The sequence below is a fragment of the Mustela lutreola genome, chromosome 8 (genome assembly GCF_030435805.1).
Source record: "Mustela lutreola isolate mMusLut2 chromosome 8, mMusLut2.pri, whole genome shotgun sequence".
NCBI classification, from domain to species: Eukaryota; Metazoa; Chordata; class Mammalia; order Carnivora; family Mustelidae; genus Mustela; species Mustela lutreola.
In genome coordinates, this window is record NC_081297.1 from 93,521,913 (window position 1) to 93,541,755 (window position 19,843).

A 19,843-nucleotide genomic window follows, 5' to 3' on the forward strand; every position below is an offset into this window, starting at 1 on the left:
GGTTAGTAGTGGTAGAAGGTAGCATGACTTAAACATCTGGGGTGGTACAACTTCTTTGAATATCCTAAGGTAGCTCTCTTCCCAGCATGGCACAACGAGAATGCTCATAATTTTCCTTCGCTTTAATTTTCTAACGAGGGAAAATGTGCAGTCTTTACAGTGTCCTCAATTTCTTCATTCATTAAGTGATATTATCATCTGGACACTGTACTAGGTGCTGTCACCAAACAAGATGATGACTTGGGACTTGTGTTCAATAATTTGCACAGAGATTTGATATAATTGTTCTAGATTTATTTCTAACAGTTATAAGTCTATTTCCCCTCTAGGAAAAGTGTTTCTCTGCCTCCCTTCCCATCTTCCCTCGACACCTCAGTTAAGCTTGGAAGAAAGACCAGGAAAGAAGAGTGGGGTGCCTTGCCCCCCACCTCTGGAGTAGAGGCTTGTCCCATCCTGGGTTCCCACACGGTACCTTCGCCATAGCTCTATGACAGCACTAATGGCCACTTCTCAGCACCTGTTTATTTATATGGCTTTGTCCTTCTTGCCAGCAGTAGGTCAAGCTCTTGGTGTGTCTTTATATCCCAGGCAGCAGGCACGCAATATGGGCTCAATAAATGGTTATTGAAAAAATAAAATGCTTTTTGCCTACTTCATAATGTCACCTAGGGCACCCTTTGCCAACTTCACAATGTCACTCAAGGCATACTTTTGCCTACTTCACAATGTCACCCTACCTGGCACAGAAATGGGGACTTCCCAGGGGCTCAGAAATAGATCTAGTTTCAGCCCCGTCTGAATCACAATCTAGTGGCGGCTCCAGCCAATGAAGAGAAAAGGAAAGGTTGGGAAGTCTTGGGCCCCAGCAAACGGGTGTAGGTTAAACAGCCTGAGCTGGAAGAGCAGGGATCCCTGAGGAGTACGGGCCCCTCGAAGACACTGCAGAACGGCCCAGAACCGGAGCTGCGTGTAGGCACAGGGCATGCATGTCACCGCTGCTCAGGGTGCCTCATCCCCGCCGCTGCAGACGAGTGGCCGAGAGGCCGACCCCGGCGACAGAGGCTGGCGGTGTTGACCTGAACGGGTCTGTTCAAGCCTTGGGCCTCAAAACTGCCCTACGAGCGCAGAGAAAGTGGCCGTGCGCCTCGTCAGGTCCCAGAAGCGCAGCCGGGGAACTTTCTCAGCCCAGCCCACAGGGCGCTAGAGGGTCAGAAAGGACCCGCCTTTGCCAGCGGGGCAAAGGTTGCTCCCGAGGCCACGTGAGGCTTCTTCGCCCCTAAAAGCCCCAACCCGGCAGGACTAATGGAAGAGTAAAGACGCCCCGACCTCGGAGACGCGGCGCCCCGCTGCCGGCTCCAGAGCCGCTCCAGCACCAGCTGCCTCATCCCACCCGGGGCAGGTCGCGGCCGCCGAGCCATGCCCCGCCGCAGCCGGGACCTCGCGGTGCCCACGCCGCCCGCCGCGCCGCCGCTGCTGCCGCTGCTGCTGCTGCTGGTGGCCGCCGCGGTGCCGCCGAGCCTGGCAGGTGAGCCGTGCGCGCCCAGACGGCCCCCGGGAGGGGGAGTCCGCAGACACGCGGCCCGGGGCGTCCGCCTGGCCCGCGCTGCGCCCGCCCGCCGCCCCGTGCGCTCCCGCCCGCGCCCCGGCTCGGCCAAGTTGACCGCCAGGCGGTGGCGGGGTTCTGGGTGGACGCGGAGGGCTGCGGGCACGGCCCCAGCTCGCTCCAGGTCCGCGGGAGCTCAGGGGCGGACCCCGGGAGAGGCAGGGGCTGCGCGGCGGCGAACTTCAGAAGTGGGGCCGGGAGTTCTTGGCGAACAAATCAGTGCGCTCCAGCGGGGCTCTTGGCTTGCTGAGCCTCGACTGGTCCCCAAAGCGCAGCCAAAGGACATCTAAATATATTTATTCACATCATAGAGGTATGATTCCGGGCTGTCAGGTGGTCTTGTTTGTTTTTTGGTTTTGCTTTGCTTTGTTTTGTTTTGTTTTCCTGAACTACCCATGACTTTGGTTTAAAATAAGTGCAGCCTGGTATTGTCACCTTGATAGGGGCCAGGCAGCGTGCTAAAGGGCTTTTCATACAGTGCTTACTAGAACCCTAAATAGGAGTGTTACCCCCATTTTACAGACCATTCGAAATTGAGAGACTTGAGGAGTTTGGGTTAAGATACACCGCAAGCGAAGGCAGAGCTGAATTGCCACACGGTATTTACTTAACTACTCCCCTCTTCCTACAACAGGTTTTATCCCTACAAAAAAAAAAAAACAACAACAACAACAACAAAACAAACAAACAAAAAAAAAAAACAAAAAAAAAAACTGGATTTGTCAGTTTTCTTCCCGATGGATAAGACTAAAATTAACCAAAAAAACTTGAAAGACTTGAAAAGTAATCTTAAGAGACGATTAAGTTTGCTTCACTTCCAAGCCCTTTTCTGTGCTGACCTTGTGCAAGAACAGGGTGGGATAGGGTGGGGTTCCGGAGAGGGAACCCCTTCCCAAATGAGTGTACAGATTCTTACTACACCACCTTCCATCCACAAGTAACCGCAATTAGCAGATTTCACGGCCTTTGCTTTTGCAACTTGCCCTCTTAACCACTCTTAAATCTTTCTAGACTTAAACTGCCTGGGCCTCTGGGATCAGAAGGCATGCGCCCCTAGGCTCCTGACTGTTGATTTATCTGCCCCATTTTGTTCCTTACCTGCACCATGGAGGGGGGATTCCAGCCACCCTATGAGCCCAGACATCCTGCTCCTTCAGGCATACCTGGAACAGGCTAAAAGTGCTCCAGTAATGGAAATGGCTTCTTGTGTTTGGAATGATGAGTGAAACCCTTCTAACTTCTCTGTTCTTTTGAATTGTGTGGATTGTTTAAAGTGTTCCTTAGATGGAGGGCAGTCTGAGGAGTGAGGTGGAGATACTGTTTTTCTGAAGATGAGGCACTGTTTATTCAAGAAGAGAACCCCTGGCAAGAAACAGCTGCTTAAACTGACTTCCCCAGATAGATACTCAGCTGAGGTCTGGCCAGGATGGTCAGGAGTCAAGGCAAAGACTGAGGGCATTTCTGTGGCCAGTGATCCTGACAGCACGGCGGGGCCTGGCAATCCAAAGAAGACTGGCCTGAGGAACAGCTGGTGAAACCCACGCCCACTCTTTCAAACAGATGCGAACCTTGTTTCCTTTGTTGCATCCAAACCAACCTGTTTTCCCATCTAACTTTTTGGCTCTTTGTTTCACCCTTCTGTAGACTGCCAGGCACATGCGGGCAGAGAACAGAGACTTTGCTACCTCTTGTCACATTTTCTCTGAAGTGCCTAGCTCAGTACTCTGACTTTAATGGGTACCCAACACACACCAAAGGGATTGCATTTTCATCTCCCTGGAATGATCTTTATATCTACCAATGTGCACCTGTTAATCCAAAACTAACTTTGCAAATTATTCCAGAAATATTGGCCAACAATTGCACATTCCTCTTAGCCTGTCTTCCAAACTAGTGTGGACTTTAGTCATCTAATAGCATTGCCTTTATCCTTCCAGACTGGAGAGACCCATATTTGTTTCTGTAATTTTTCTTGGTGGTGTGTATAGTGAAGTCGCACTAGAAAAGAGACGGGTTGGTTACTCAGAGATTTATAAGGTGCCCTGTGCCTTGGTAAAACTTGTTCCAAATCTGGGCCCTGGACTTGCAGGACTAGATTTGAGAAATGCGTTCCTTCCCGTGCTCCAGAACCAATCAGATACAAAGAAGCTGATTCACCCTGACAGACACCAAAGTCTATTCACCAAAACACCCATAATGGATTTTTAGCAGATGGGACCTTTGCATAGCCTCCCTGGCCACTCTCTTGTAATCAGATTATACTAGAAAGATCCTATCAGGGATTCTCAGGCTGGTTGCCTGCTGGATTTGCTTCTCGGGAGGGCTGATGCTTCAGTTAGCCTCTGGGTGCTCGTACTGGAGCTCACCTAGCACAGCTGGCCCTTGCCTCTGGGACATTGCTTTTTCCACGCTTCCATGGCTCACCAGTGCCCACTGGAGACTAACACATTGCCTCTCTGGATAGGCCAGTACTATTTTATTTTATTTTATTTTATTTTTAAGATTTTATTTATTTTTTTGAGAGAGAGAGAGATCACAAGTAGGCAGAGAGGCAGGCAGAGAGAGAAGAGGAAGCAGGCCCCCTGCTGAGCAGAGAGCCCGATGTGGGGCTCGATCCCAGGACCCTGGGATCATGACCTGAGCTGAAGGGAGAGGCTTTAACCCACTGAGCCCCCCAGGTGCTCCTGGCCAGTACTTTTATGTGGTTGTGGAGAAGTTTGCCAACCTGGGAGTTGTTCAGGCTCCTTAAGGTGACTTGATAGAACTTTGGTGGAGGCTGTTCTCAGTTGATCCTTTGATTCAGAGGGCTTTCTGATCTCCAGGTTCACTTGAGGTAGTGGCTCATTCTTTCTGTGGCAGTTTATTTTTGCAAGTTTAATACTAGAGAGGTAGTATGGAATTCCAGAAACAAGAAACATGGAGCCTAACTGCCTGTGTTGGAATCCTGGTTCCAGTACTTACTGTGTGACCTTCAGCCAGTTATCTATCTCTGCACCTCAGTTCCCTCATCTGTTACATGGGGACTGGAGTATCTGCCTCCTAAGGTGTGGAACAGGGCCTTGTATACAGTAGGGGCTGCATAATTGAGTGACCATTATTATCGGCCGTTGGAGTTGCTTTTTCTCCAGAAAGGCAGCACAGATCTTTGGATAAGGCAACCAGAACCGCAGCCGATAATCTATGTGCTGTGAGGTAATAGCTTGTTATAAAAGCAGGGTTTTTCCTTAATCTTGGCCCAGTGTTGCAGGGACTTGGAACATACAGGGGCACATTGGATGGGTGCTTCAGGAAACAGTGAGCAGAGCCTGAGGTAGCTTTCCTGGGTTACCACTGATTGGTTGCCATCACCTTGATTTTTCTAAGTGCCATTTTATCAACCATGCCTGCTGTAGCATTTCCCAGCTCTTCTCCATCTTTCTGAGCCCCACTAAATCTTCCTACAGCGCATCCCCACTGTCTGAACGTTTCAGACCCAAAAGAAGTCGGTGCTGTCTGTAAACCCGAACATTTTTTTTGTGCTCTCTTTCTATCAGTTTATTTATAAAAATGTATATAAGCTAAGTCCCAGAAGAATTTCTGCGGGAAGTGCCCATTCCTCTTTATTGTTAAAATTTGTTTCCTAGTCCTTCTGGAAATATTAATCTGATGACAAAGATCAAAATCTTTCTCCAGAAAAAAATGTTTAAAAGATCCTCCCCTTCAGTCTTTAAATTGAGATGGTACATTTTATTTATTTTTATTTATTTATTTATTTATTTTGTAGCTGTAAAGTGACCTAAGGAGATAGAACATTTTAGACACATTTTTCTTAATAGGTAAACTGCAAATCACATGAACTTCAGCTTGGAACTTCTAACATGCAGAACAGAAATTATTGTTTTTACACTTTTTTAGGCATTATTTTAATTTTTGTCACCTGTTATCTTTTGGGTTTTTTAAAAAATTCTAAATTATTAAGCATTAACTCTCGAGTTAGCAAGATAGGTAGCAGCACCAAAAATGGAATGACTCCAAAGGATTTATTTTGTTCAGCATTTTAATTTTGTTTAAAATGCATTTATGTTTTGTCTTTTTTTTTTTTTTAAATAAAGTTCCAGTTGCTCCTACAAGTTCTATTTCACAATCACTTGAAAATTGCACTCTAAGATGTGGCTAGAAAATGTATTAATGTTTTTATGTTGTTTCTTTGCACTATGGCAAAACAGGAACTTACTCAGTGGGGTAAAGGAAACTAAGAGAGGTAGTGAAAATATGAGGGAACTTTGTTCTAAAACTTGAACCTCTGTCTGCACAAACAATACCATATTACAATCTTCCAATGGGAAATTGTGAAATCTCTTGATTCAGAGCTTGCTCTGAAGTGTGTCCCCTAGCTTTGCAAATGAGTTTCCATCCAGCAGGTGAGGTAGTGGTAAGTTAATTCAAACCATCATTTACACACCTAAGATTCCAAAATACGAACCCACAACCCAAAATCAAGAATGAATAGACAGAGACTCAATACCAATCTGTCTCCTCCCCAGGCGGTGTGGAAGTTTGGGATGTAGGCAAGAAAACACTGTTTACCCCAAAAGAGTCAATACAATGAAAAAACAGATGCCACCCCCTGACTCTCAAGCTTATAACTAAGTTTTTGAACCACATACATACAAATATATATAACTAAAGAGTGATATAGATGAAGAATGAGCTAACAGCACCAAATGAGGGGCAAAGTTGACTTTCTGTTGACAGGACTTTTAGCAAAAACTCTGGTTTAAGCTAGCAGTGTAGACAGAATAGGTTCGTTCTGAGGGGATGAAGGAAAGGGATCTTTCCAGATCCAAGTAAATCTCCAGGAGTTTTCTGTATTAGCACTTTGTTTCTTTGACACTGTTTTTTTAAAGTGGTATCCCTTTCTGCCTACCTAATATATTGGCCAGAATATGCCTCCCATCTCACATCCTCTCACAGCTGTCTATGCGAGCTTCAGCTGCTGTAAATGGGAGGGGCCTCACCCTCACCCTACCCCCTCTGCAAGGATACCTTGCTCTATACCTCAGGCTTCTCCAGCATCATAACCATTTCACACCGGATCACTTGCAAACCTAGACAGAGGGATTTAACCCCTCACTGGGCAACTTTTGACCAATGCAAGATGGGCAGCTGTAGTTAAATGTTCCTCCTTCCATCCCTGGGATGGGGTCCTCAGGAGCTTATCTCCACCCTTGTTTGGACCATCTCAGATTGCACCTTTGAATTAGCTTTCTCTCCTTCCCTGTTTCATATTCCCCATCCCCCTTTCCCGTTCCCAGAATAATATCCCCTTCAGCAAGAGTCCTAGGCTCTGATTTCTTCTGGGAGTGAGTGCAGAAACACTTAGAATGTTGTTGCCTGGAGGCTGTTTATCATGAATCAGTTATTTTCTGCTGAAGAGTCAAAGCAAATCTAAAAACCAGATATCAATTTACTGAACCCTTTCAAAGGAAGGAAGGAGAATGCCAAGGTAGACCATAAAATACAGAGACCTTTCGTCCAATAGCCATAAAAGACAGAAGCAATTTAAGGATCAAGATCAGAGAGGTGTCAGCTAAACTCAATCTGAATAGATTAAGTTTCAATCTTAATTTTTAAAAACATTTTCTCTCATATTTTCTGTGTCTGCCTTTTCATGTTTCTTCCTCTTTTTCTCTATGTAACTTACTGAATATATTAGGTAAAATTGCATCGCTCCAGGTTAAAAACCATTTACTTTATCATGAATAAAGTGCCTGCCTGGAAAAATAGGTTCCAAATACAGGAGAGAGTGATTTGGGCCACTTACAACTGTTTTACAAATTCTAAGACAGTTAGGATTTTTTCCCCCCATTGAAAACAACTCATAGAAAATATTAGATTACACAAGTAAATAAATTTAATTTGGGCATTTAGGTTTTTATGTTGAGAGAAATATAAAAAGGAGGAGGCTTCTTCCATCTTTATCTACACAAGAAAAAGACTCTTTTTCTTCCCATTCATTCAGCAGAAATTTATCAAGGGCGTTGACTTTGAAGATGTTGCTATTAAAGATTTTAAACTCACTTCCCTTCTCATCAGTCTAGGGGGACATGGCGTTTGCCCCTTGGGCATCTGAACCATCCTTTAAGCCCCTTCCCTGAGCTTGAAGGTATAATGACTTGAGTTATTTTAGATTAACTTTTGTGAATATTCTGATAAACTTCACTTTCATTAGAACACACACAATTAAACTAGACTCGTCCCAGAAACAGTACTATGCTGGGTCCAGTGCTTCCAGGAAATAGAGTCGTAAGCAGGACCTGTGTCTGCCTTCACAGGGCGTGTATAAAACTAGAGTGGAATTCCAAGAACGTGACTTTGGTCTACCTTTTTGCAGTTGTCTTTTTCACAACATCTGCTTCCCCACATGGAGATGTTTGGGGGGAAAAAAAAAGTAGAAAAGTAAAATGGCTTAAACTATCAAAGGATTTAAGAAAATCAGAAAGTAGAGTGGTATTAGGAAATCCAGAAAGAGTCGGTGCATGGAGAAAACATTGAAGGAGAGAGAACATCATTTAGGGGTGAAGCAAGAAACGCAGATGTTGGCCTAATTCGCAAAGTACTTGCTCACTTGGTCAGTTTGTTAGCAGTACATTTTTATCACTGAATTCTCTTAAGGGAATTTTTTTTTTTTTAATGCCTGGCGGCACATTAATGTCAAAAAAGGACCGACTTGAGGAAGTATATTATTTGTAGTCAGGAAATTATCTAGTTCCAGCAACAGTGAAAACATAGCCCTTGATTGCTTGGATGGCGAGCAAGCCAAGGTTTATGGCAAAAGGGGCTCCTGGAAGAGAAGGTGAAGCTAGGCAAAGTCACAGTGTTCAAGGAGAAGTGCCAAGATTTGGGAGAAGGGAACAAAGCTAACATTGTTCCATGTGGATAGAACTGAAAGGGAAGAACCCCAGAAGGCTGGTTCACCTTCCTTCCTCCCTTCACAGTTTCTGTTTATGACCCTGAATACACCCCACGCCCCCTCGCTGCAGCAGTTTGCAGCTGCTATGTTTCTAGTCAGCCATGCTTCCTTCACTTCCCTACAAGACTCACTAGAGGCGAGGGTAGAAGAGAATGTGTGCGGAAATCTAGGGAAAGGCTGAGGCTGTGCCACGGTGCTCCAAACTCCATTTGGAGAACACATTTACTGTATTTGGAAGAAGGGACAGTTCTGCGGATGCTACCCAGAGTTGTCAAACTGTGGCCGGTTGGCTTTACTAGCAAGTAGACTATTATTCGTCACCAGAAGTCTGTGAAAGTATTGTGAACTACCTCTGTTTATGAACATCGTTATTTCCACTTAGCCATTTTTAAAGAAAGCCTGCCATTATGGTCATGACTTTACTCAGAAGTAAATGGACTTTCCTGCTCAGGATTATTCTTTCTTTAAGGGCCATAATCAGCTTTAGCCTCTAAGCCTGACCAAATCCCAGCCAATCACCCAGCCCCCTTGGGACAAGGTGCTATGATACTCTAGTATTAAGATTATACCTTTAGCACTTATTTGATAGACAATCTTTGCATCAAAATAAAATAAAATGTTGAGTCAATTTTTAATGTTGACAACAGATAACTATATATAAGCATTTAATCTGAACCTTCTGGCACCTTTTTTTTTTTATAATTTTTTTTAAAAGATTGTATTTATTTATTTAACAGAGAGGGAGCAGGAAAGCACAGGCAGGGGAAGTGGCAGAGGGAGAGGGAGAAGCAGGCCCCCCCGCTGAGCAGGGAGCCCGATGTGGGGCTCGATCTCAGGACCCTGGGATCATGACCTGAGCCAAAAGCAGTTGCTTAACTGACTGAGCCACCCGGGGGTCCTGAACCTTCTGGTATCTTAACCACTGAAAACACAGTATGTCCAAAATTAAACTCCTATTTCCTCCCAGACCCTTCTGCTCCCTCTCTCAGTGAATAATACAACAACACCCATCCACAGAGGCTCAGTCTAGAACCTGAGTCATTCTGGCCTCTTCCCAGCTCTTTGAAGACATGAATATAAATTGGTCTTCAACCTGAGCAGCTGTCCAATAGTTTCTTAGGCCAAGAAACAAATGCATCACATACCATTTCCTTTCTCCATTCCTTTTTCCCTCTTTCTTCCGAAGTCTCCCTTCCTTTCACAAATACTTGCTGAGTATCTGTGACAAGCTAAGCACTAGGGTAGTTCTGAGTCTTTGGCCTCCAGGAGCTCACAGGCTAAGAGTGGCAGAAGGCATGTGAATTAAAGTGTGAAAGGCCCAAAGAAGATGTACCTACAACCAAGTGATATTGAACTTGTAGACCGAGTCAGCTGCCACAAAAGGGTGCTGCTTCCTGAGTCTTAAGTAGCACTTTTGAGATAGCTACATGGTTAACAAGAGAGAAACTCTTAGGCAGACGAAACAGCATATGCAAAGTCAGAGGTGTTGAACCAGCTCATGGCAGGTTGGACAGTGGTATATGATGGCTTCCAGATGACAAAGTACATGAGGGTGGTGAGTGAAGCTGCATAGCGTAGGCAGAAAGCAGATGATGAAGTCCAAGAGTGTAACCAAAGAATTTTATTTCTAGGAAATGGAAGTCAATGAAGACCTTGGTAGGCAAGTAAACAAATTATTTGCATTTTAGAAAGGTCACTCTGGTAGAGTATGAAGGATGAATTACAGGTCAGAGGCACCTTGAAAGGTTTCTTATAGTTCAGGCTAGTTGTGATACCTGAGGTAGCATGGAAAGGTGGGGCTACAGAGGTAGAGACTGGAGGGAGAGATGGTTGGGAGGCCTTGATTCAAGATGAGTTTGCAGGAGAGAGAGGGGGCCTGGATGGGCTTGGGTCTCCAAGAGAAGGATAGCAGAGACAGAAAGCAGAGGTGGAGGATGGGTGAGAGAGCAGCATGATAGTTCTCGTTTGGATATTTTGAATTTCTTTCGCTTATAGAATCTTCCAGGTGGTGTTACCAAGTGTGCTGTTGGGTCCACAAGATAAAGAGAAAGCCTGGGAACAGTGAGGAAGAAAGCAGGCAGAGGAGGAGAAGATGCAGATTCATGTCATCCCAGATGCATGGAAGGAAAGAGTTTTTTAAGAACAAGTGGTTGCCATGGTCAAATGCTCTCGGCAGTCTTGTGACATTAGGATTCAAGGATGTTATTAGTGACCCGAGCCAGAACAGTGCCAGTAGCAGGATGGGCATGGATGCCAGCTGCAGTGGGCTGATGGGAGGAAGATGAGGCAGTGGGGTGTGTGTTCCTTTTTCTACAGGATGAAGTTTGGAAATGGGCCAGTCATATTCACAGCTCTCTCACCAGTACCTAGCATAGCCCATGACACAATGTGCCCTGTAATATTTGTAATAATTTCATGAAAGGAGTGAGAGATTCTGGCAATGGCCACATCTGGTCCCAGGGTCCAGAGAGAGCATCTGTGATTGGTTTGCCCTTGGACATGAGACAATGGAGCATGTCAGTACGCTAAATCAGAGGAGCCATTGCACGAAGAGAGCATCAGGGTGCAGGAACAAGAAGACACAGGATGGAACAAAGTTCCCAAAGAAGTAAGAGGAGTTGATCCATAGCATGGGTAGAGGGATTGAGGTGAAAGAGAAGAGAGAGATGGCCATAGGATTTGTAAGGATATATTCACAACATTATCAAGAACTTGAGAGGCTCACAGGTGATAGTTTTTTGGTTTCTTTCTGCAAAATAGGAATCTAATGTCATGTGTGAAAAATTAGGCAAGAGAGATAGTATAAGACGCCTGAGAATATGGATTCTTTGGTCCAACTGCCTTGGGAATCAAATATGTTATGGACCACATACATGAACCCTATGCTTGGTTGAAGTAAGAGCTGAGCAAGAGCTCTAACTCTGACCTTGCCCAGAATCTCATCTCTGAGGATGAAGCATTTAGACCCACCTCTATGATGCTCTAATTACTTCCCCCCACCTTTGACCTGGTTCGCTGTGCTCTGAGCTCATCCCCTTTGATCAGGCTCTGGTTTTCCCCCACTTATAACAAGGATAAACCATGGGGGCAGATTTCCCAGTTCTAACAGAATGGATTCTCTAAAAGCAAACATGGTGAAATTATTGGTTACATGGGGAAAAAGTACATCAGCAAATCAATTAAATAGCATCCCATTATTATTGCTTCTTCTTTTCTTTCAGAAGTCTACTATGCAACCGCATACTGGATGCCTGCTGAAAAGACAGTAGAAGTCAAAAACGTACTGGACAGGAATGGGGACGCCTATGGCTTTTACAATGACTCTATAAAAACCACAGGCTGGGGCATCCTGGAGATCAGAGCGGGGTATGGTTCTCAGACCCTGAGCAATGAGATCACCATGTTTGTGGCTGGCTTTTTGGAGGGTTACCTCACTGCCCCGTAAGTACTTCAGTCTTTAGTTGTGGTGGAGAACTACCAGGCAACTCTGTCCCTTTCTTTGTCTACCAGTGGCTCCTGTCTTCCTGAAATCGGACATTAGAACTGGAAAGTACCTGAGGAGCCCCTCATGTGATTGAAACATGATCAGAATCACATTTTCACCTCTAATCAGTACCTGACTTGGACGGAAAAAAGCCCCCCACTGTGGCATTCTTCCATCCTTGTGGCACTTAAAAATCTTTCCTTTTGGCGAATCTGTTTTAAAATACAGCTCAACCATTTCATCCTACAAGCCTTTTATTGTCTGGTACAAAGAAAATTATAGGTTAAGTGACCAAGAAGCACTGAACACAGAAGATTTGTTAAATTTAAAATGTAAGAGCATTTTTTCTCAACAGTCTTAAAACAATACTTTCAAGTGGGAGAAGATTTTTTAATTGAAATCCTGATGTCTAATATAAATATTCCTTCCAGTTCTATTGTTACTTGATTCTTACGTTTTTCCTGTGTCTTGTGAAAATAACAAAGACGTAGTTAATAATAATGCAATCAGGACACATCCTTTTCCCAGATAAGCTCTTTAAGGAAAAGAAAGTTGCAACTCATTTAATCGAGCCTCATCCTTTCTTTGATATAAAAAGTGTCTTGATGATTTGGCTTTTTCCTTTTATATTCTCTGTGACCTAGACTGTTGGGGGGAGTTTAACCAAACCCTATTGTGTTCACCTTAGTAAGGCACCTTAATAAATTCAGTGCCAATCTTAATTTGTTTCTAAGTGCTGGAGATTATATCAAATGTTGAATAACTAGTTCTTGTGCTCTGATAGCTCTTTTTTTAATGAACTAGAAATTCCTGTTTTGCTTTTTATACCAAATTTTTGTTACTCTACCATACAGGTCCCCTTAATGATATGCTACTCAGGGATGCATAAAACTTTATAAATGGACTAAGATTTTAAAAACATGTTTAGGGGCGCCTGGGTGGCTCAGTTGGTTAAGCGTCCGATTCTTGATTTTGGCTCAAGTCATGGTCTCAGGATCATGAGACTGTGCCTGCTGTCAGTCTCCGTACTGGGCATGGAGCTTGCTTAAGATTCTCCCTCCCTCTCTCTCCACCTCTCTCCCCAACAAAAAAACCCCACAAAAACCAGAAGTTTAAAAAAAGTTTAAAACTGTATTTTATATAAATATATTTAATATAGAATCTGAACTTTTCATCCGTCTCTGCAAATCTATATTTCCTGTGTACCTGCTAGTTCTAATTGCATTATTTAAATTGAGTTGCAGGTTTAGAGAAGTAATTTGAGCGAAGTTGTGTGCCTATAAATACACTAGGTTGTCATGGGTGCTATGCATAATGGGCCTTTAAGGGAAATTGAGATTTGTGGGAGCAGCTCTAATCCGAGATTGTGGTGAGGATGAGCATGTCTTCTGTGCAGATAGGTATCACACAGCAGGAATTTTAGGGAGTTTGCCAGGAGGCTTCTGATGAAGGTGGAATGTCTAATATTCTTATGTCTCAGAAAAACAAATTTTTGTATCTCATTTCTAGGGGTGACTTTATCATTTTACCCTTATTCTTAAGATAAAGCATTGACCTACCCTTGAGTACCTTTATCTATTGATGAAGAAGATCCAAGGAATGTGAGTTAATATCAATTCTCTTAGTAGCTTCTTAAATGCTTCTATATTAGAGTAAAAATTTTATTTCTTAGAAGAAAAACACTTAGCTATTATTCAATAACTGGGGTTTTTTGTTTGTTTGTTTGTTTGCTTACTCTGCATCTTTGCCCTGTCCATTCAAAGAAAATTTGACATGTGTGAGTCTTTTAAGATGGAACAAACAACTTCCTGGGGCACCTGGGAATCTCAGCTGGTTGAGCGCCCGATTCTTGCTTTTGGCTCAGGTCATGATCTCAGGGTCGTGAGATCGAGGCCTCTGCGCTGAGTATGGAGCCTGCTTAAGATTCTCTCCCCTCTCCCTCAGCCCCTCCCCCCAATGCACACCCACACATTCTCTCTCTCTAAAAAAATAATAAATAAATAAATAGAAACAACTTCCTATATATTGTAGCCTATTTTAAGGACCTGGCAACTGAGTCTTCCCTCCCTTCAGACCAACTTCCCTCCATTCATCCTGACGAATGATCAGGAGTGAGGTAGAGGTGAATCTAGTAATCTTAGTGAATGCTGGGTCATTAAGGAAAAGTCGAGAGACTCTTCTTGGGAACATTTCTGCCACAGAGAACACCTGGAAAGAATGCTTTAATCATAAATAACTATAACAGTCCAAAAGGAAGGCACCTCATGGGCCAGAACAGTCAAAGAAGCCTTTGCAGAAGGAGTGAGCTGTGGGTCTGGTGTTTGATGGGCGACGACATTCAGTTTGGCTGGGAAGAGGAAGAAAATAATTCTGGGCAGAAAGAAGCGGAACCAAGTACTGAAAAAAGGCAATGAGTCTGAAATGAGGAATTCGCCTTTACAAATGAGCGAGGAGTAGAAGCTCCTTTGATTAGTCAGAGGGCAACAGGTTTAAAATGGCAGATAGAGGCTGTACCGTGGAAGGCTGTGGATGGCAGCCTGCCCGTTTGGCAGTTGTCCTTCTTCATTTCCATCGGAGAGTGCTCAGAGGTTTCTCAAATTTGAAAGACAACATCTCTGTTGGTCTCTGTTTTGTATTCCTTACTGACAATTCAAGAATGTCACCTGCTCAAGGATGGGCTTCCCATATATGCAGTAGCAAGAGTCTTGAGAGGACTTCTTCCCCACGGAACAGAAGATGTTGGTGATCAGGAAGAAGCATGACAAAGAACCAAAGGGGCTGGGTGGAAGCGAGAAGTCAGGTATTTGTATATTTGAAGAAGAAAGAGAGAAAAAGAGAAAGAGGAGGAGGAGAAGAGGACAAAAAGGCAACAAAGGAAGGGAGTAGCGGCGGGAGGAAGGAGAACAGAACCAAGAAGAGGAAAACGAAGAATTACAATCAAAACTGTCGTTAGAAAGGCATTTCCCATTTCCCTCTTAAGAGGGTGATACTCTCATCGCATGTCTGTAAAATCAATTAAGTAGGGAGATATCCCAGCTTGCATGGAAAAGACTTACTCTGGGCCTAGCTCGAAGCTCACAGTAGTGGGACATGACCTAGTATTCTTAGAACACCCCTGGCAATGGGCTGGAGAAGAGAGAGGAAGGGAGGAGGCTATCGATTTCTTCCCTCATCTGATATGGTCCAAGAGGGGAAGGCTTATCATACATTCTGATGCCCAGGAGCTCATTTTGAAGAGCTGCAAAATGGAACAGAGAAACTGGGCTCCCAGGGACAAGAGCTCCAGGAGGGAGACAGAACAGAGAGCATACTGGAAGGATTCAAAGGCTTATGACTCCAGGCAGCACAGCCGTGCAGCCCACCGACACCGTCCTCACTGACCAAGCTGTGAGAGGCAGGGGGCTGCCTTGGTATTCAGCACAGAGGAGCCTAACCTTCAACCACCCGGAAGTTGTGGCTAGAGTCACAAACCAACAGAGGAGGAGGAATACAAGTCACAGGCAAGGGTGGTGTTCTTGTGTTTGTTTTCAGCTACTCATGGGCAACTGTCTGAGAAGCAACAGCATCTTCCTATACACACATCATTTTTTCGATCTAAAACCTATACTCCCAGGGACGTTACTTGGGGGCGTTTGTAAGGCACGATTCGACTTACTGAGACACAGCCTTGGAGCAAAAGCATCTGAGGGGGCGCTTCGGCTCAGGTCATGATTCCCGGATCCTGGGTTGGAGTCCCATCCTGCTTCTCCCTTGCCTGCTACTCCCTCTGCCTGTGCTCTCCTGCTCTCTGTCAAATAAATAAATAAGTAAAATATTTAAAAAAAAAAAAAAAAAAAGAAAGAAAGAAAGAATAAAGGAGGGTCTGAGCCTGGTCTGAGAGGGTGAATTTATGCCAATGGCCAAAAGAAAGAGCCATCTTTTTGTTTTCCTTTTTTTAATCCCCCTAAGATTTATTTATTTATCTGAGAGAGAGAGAATGGACGTGCACACCCACAAGCAGGAGAAGGGGCAGATGGAGAGACTCTCAAGCAGACTTGATGCTGAGCACAGAGCCTCACACAGGACTCAACCTCACAGCCTTGAGATCAGGACCTGAGCTGAAACCAAGAGTCCCAAGATTAACCATCTGAGCCACCCAGGCACACCCACCGTGTTCTCCATTCAGCAGCAGAGCTGCTCAGGTGGCTACCATGGGCCATGGGAAGTTTAGGGCCGCCATGTTCTTCCCACATCACCACATTTAAAATGGAGTGACATTCCTTATATTCCCCAGAATCTTGAAGGGAATGAATGTGTATGAGGTTGGGTATTGTGGCAGGAACAGCTGAGATACTGTGATAAAGAGCTTGGTTTAACTACCGTGGAGGAAATAATTTGCTCTCTCCAACCTATGACATACTTGCGAGGCCAAACAAAAACATATAAAGAAATATTTTGAAATCTTTCATCATTTCATTTGAAGTGTTCAGTCATAAGTTGTTTCCTTGAACCTTACAACACTCTCCAGAGAACAGCTGGGACCCAGGCCCAGCCCTCGTGCTTTATCACGAAGCTCCAGGCCATCCACAGCCCTGCCGTGGCATGGTTTTCCCACAGGGTACAGTGGAAGCAGTAGGTCCAGCCGGGCCTCAGCCTGAAGGCAGCCCTAGACCCTTCCAGGGCTTCTCTCACCGTCTTGCCCTTCCTCATGCTCTCTCGCCTGGACCCATCTCCTGAGGAGCCGCTCCCTGCGGGACACTGCCATTACCATGCAAACATGCCTTCTGGGTGGGCTCCTGAGCCCTGCCATGCTGCCCTGTCAGCCTGTCACACATCCCTTTCCAGCAACTCTTACACTGCATTCCCTGAGAGCCAGATGCTGCCTCTCCCATCTCCACCACCTGAAATATTGCTCGGCCCCCTAGGGCCCATCTCACATGCTATCTCCTCAAGGCACTTCCCGATTCCATTCCAACTGGATTGAGCTCCCTCTCTTCCCTCCACCATCTGTTAATGCTTACTTAATTACATGCTGATTAGGTTTAATTGAATCCTGTGCTGTTCCAGTTCTTTAGGGATGAACCAAAAGCATGAAGTACTTTTTTCCATGTAATGCAGTGTCTGGCAGCCATGGCAAAATGGAGCTTCTTCCTTGATTTTTTGACTTGGGCTGGCTCCCTAATCAGAGTAGCTCATGTCTCACTAATGATGGTAAAGCTGATAAATAGTCCTACATTGGTTTTAATAAAATGAGTCATGAAAGCTTTCTGGAAAGAATGATGATGAGGGTGTGGGTATCAGGTCTGCTCCAGTTTTCAATAAAGTGGCTGAGCCTGTGTGTGGCTGAGGCAGCCGCTTAAACATCTCTGGAATTATCTAGTAGGAGCGAGCCACTTCACTGCAACAAACACATTACCTGCCTTGTGTTGGACTCTGGGGAGGGGGAGAAAGAAATGGGGTGGGTTAGAGCTCCTGAGCACACTCTTCAAAGAGAACTCCATTTAAGTTAATATGTTGACACAACAGTTGGTGAAACTATGATGAAAGGAAGTTCTAGCAAGATTATGGCACAAGTAAAGGAAGTAGTCAAAGGTGGTTTCTTTTTTGTTTCTGGTCTACCAGGAAATACCTCAAGAATCTCTACCATAACCTGAACTTGCTTCTTTGATGTTAGAAACTCAATGTGCTTCTCATTCAAGATGGTAGGCAAAGCAAAGATAAGTGAGACACATTCCCATCCTCAAAAATATCAAATGGCCCAAGAACTAGGAATTATTTGGATCTTCCCATGAATCACAAGGTGCTGCTGCTTCTGCTGATCACAGCGATGGCAATGACTAAACCTTAGATGACATTTAAAATGGGCCAGACACTGTTCAAAGCATTTTACAAGTTAAATTACTCCCATTACTATTGATGTGAATGCTCGAGCATAGTGAAGTTAAGTAACAAGCCGAAAGTTACAAAGCTAGTAAATAAGGACCAGGTTGTCCAGCGACAGAGTTTGAGCAGGCATGCACATGTATCCACGTAAATGGATTGCTATAGGAAATTCTGAAGGAGCTTGTTTTGGTCTCAGACCCAGAAAGCTAAAGCAAGTAGAAAAGAGTACAAGACAGGACCTGACAAGTGCTAACTGATAGGGTATTAACATGACACAAAGAGACCCAGGGTAGGGTGGGAGTAAGTGTGTCTTTCCTAAAGGGAAGGAAAGTCTCCCCCAACTTAGGATGAAATTTACTGACTTTACACACCACAGAGCTGAAATTAACAACACATCCGTGAGGCGGACTTAGCGTTAGGTCTGCATGATGAGAATTTGGAAGCATGGAGAAGTTGGTCATATTGTCTAGAAGTAATGAAGTCAAACTTTGAACTCAGAATTCAGAGTCTCTACCCTTAACTGCTGTCCTATATGGCTCTACCACACCAAAGTGTAGGATCCCAGACCCAGGGATCAGAGAAGGGCCTCAACCTGAGGAAAGTGGCCTGTGTTCCTCAGGGCGCCTGAATGGGGCAGGATCCATGGCCTCAAGGTGGATGTTTCTCTTTCTCTTCTCTGTATGGCAGAACAGGAAAATCCCTAGCCCAGTTACCCATCTATACCTCCATCCATCCTGTCGTTCCGTGGGCATCTTCAGCAACCACCCCCGAGTCAAGACTCTTGTCTTGGCACTGTGGATATTATGGGTGGAGTAATTCTTTGTTGGGGTGGGGGGCTGTCCTATAGATTGCAGGGTGTTTGGTAGCCCCCCAGCCTCCACCCACTAGATACCAGCGGCACCTTCCCCACACACATACACACACATACACCCCTAGTGTGACAACCAAAAATGCCTACAGACGTTATTGTGGGGCAAGGGCACAGGGAGAGAGAGAATCTCAAGCAGGCTCCGTACTGAGCACAGAACCCATTGCAGAACGTGATCTCACGACCCTGAGATCATGACCTGAGCCAAAATCAAGAGCTGGACGCTCAGCTGATTGAGCCACCCAGGTGCCCCTACAATTTTTTTTTAAGATTTTATTTATTCATTTGAGAGAGAGAGAGAGGATGAGTGCAGAGAGGGACAGAGGAAGAAGGCAAAGGGAAACATTTCCCCCTGAGTGGAGAGCTGGACACAGGGCTCAATCCCAGGACCCTGAGATCATGATCTGAGCCGAAGTTAGACACTTCATCCACTGAGCCACCCAGGCACCCCCACATTTAATTTTTTTAAGTAAGTTTTATTTATTATTATTATTTATTTATTTTCTAAAGTAAGTTTTAAAATAAAGAATCCCAAATAGCCAATAATCTGGGGGGAGGAAGGGATGAAAATTAAAATAATGAGAACCATGTTAATTGTCAAAAATTAAAAAGTCTGATTATACCAAGTGTTGGTGAGGTTGTGGAGCCAGAAGAAGTCTAATATGTAGCCAGTGGGTATATAAATGGGTACAATCCCTATGAACAACCACTTGTCAGTATCTAGTAACTGTAGATAATATAGGATATTCATCCCTGCAATTCCACTTATATATATAGTAAATATATTCCAGAAGAACATGCAAATATGTAAGAAGAGACATTTACAATAATATTTGAAGTTGCCTTCATGAATTCTTATATACTAATACCATGGAATACTATCAACAGATGAAAACAATAAATTTAAATTGCAGATGATAATACTGTGTCATGGTGAGAGAATTACATGTTAGAGTGACAGTATGATCTTGTTTATGATTTCTTCAGAAACCTAAGTAATACTGTACCTTATTTATTATTAACTCTATATCTGGGAGGGGGGACAGCTGGATGGCTCAGTGGGTTAAGCATCTG

The 19,843-nt window shown here is 44.4% G+C and overlaps 1 protein-coding gene across 3 annotated transcripts in view; it reads left to right on the forward strand.

Annotated features, from left to right (window-relative positions):
• The first annotated feature begins 885 nt into the window (after positions 1–885).
• The window catches only part of PLBD1 (phospholipase B domain containing 1), a 51,914-nt gene continuing 32,956 nt past the window's right edge, over positions 886–19,843 (forward strand). The window contains exons 1-2 of one of the 3 annotated variants that reach the window (XM_059186005.1): positions 886–1,525; positions 11,777–11,996. In XM_059186005.1, coding sequence (XP_059041988.1) covers positions 1,417–1,525; positions 11,777–11,996 — 329 coding nt within the window. In that variant the 5' untranslated portion in view covers positions 886–1,416. Of the gene's footprint in view, positions 1,526–1,892; positions 1,917–11,776; positions 11,997–19,843 lie in introns of those variants that run through there. The other 2 variants (XM_059186003.1, XM_059186006.1) reach the window with 2 other exon arrangements.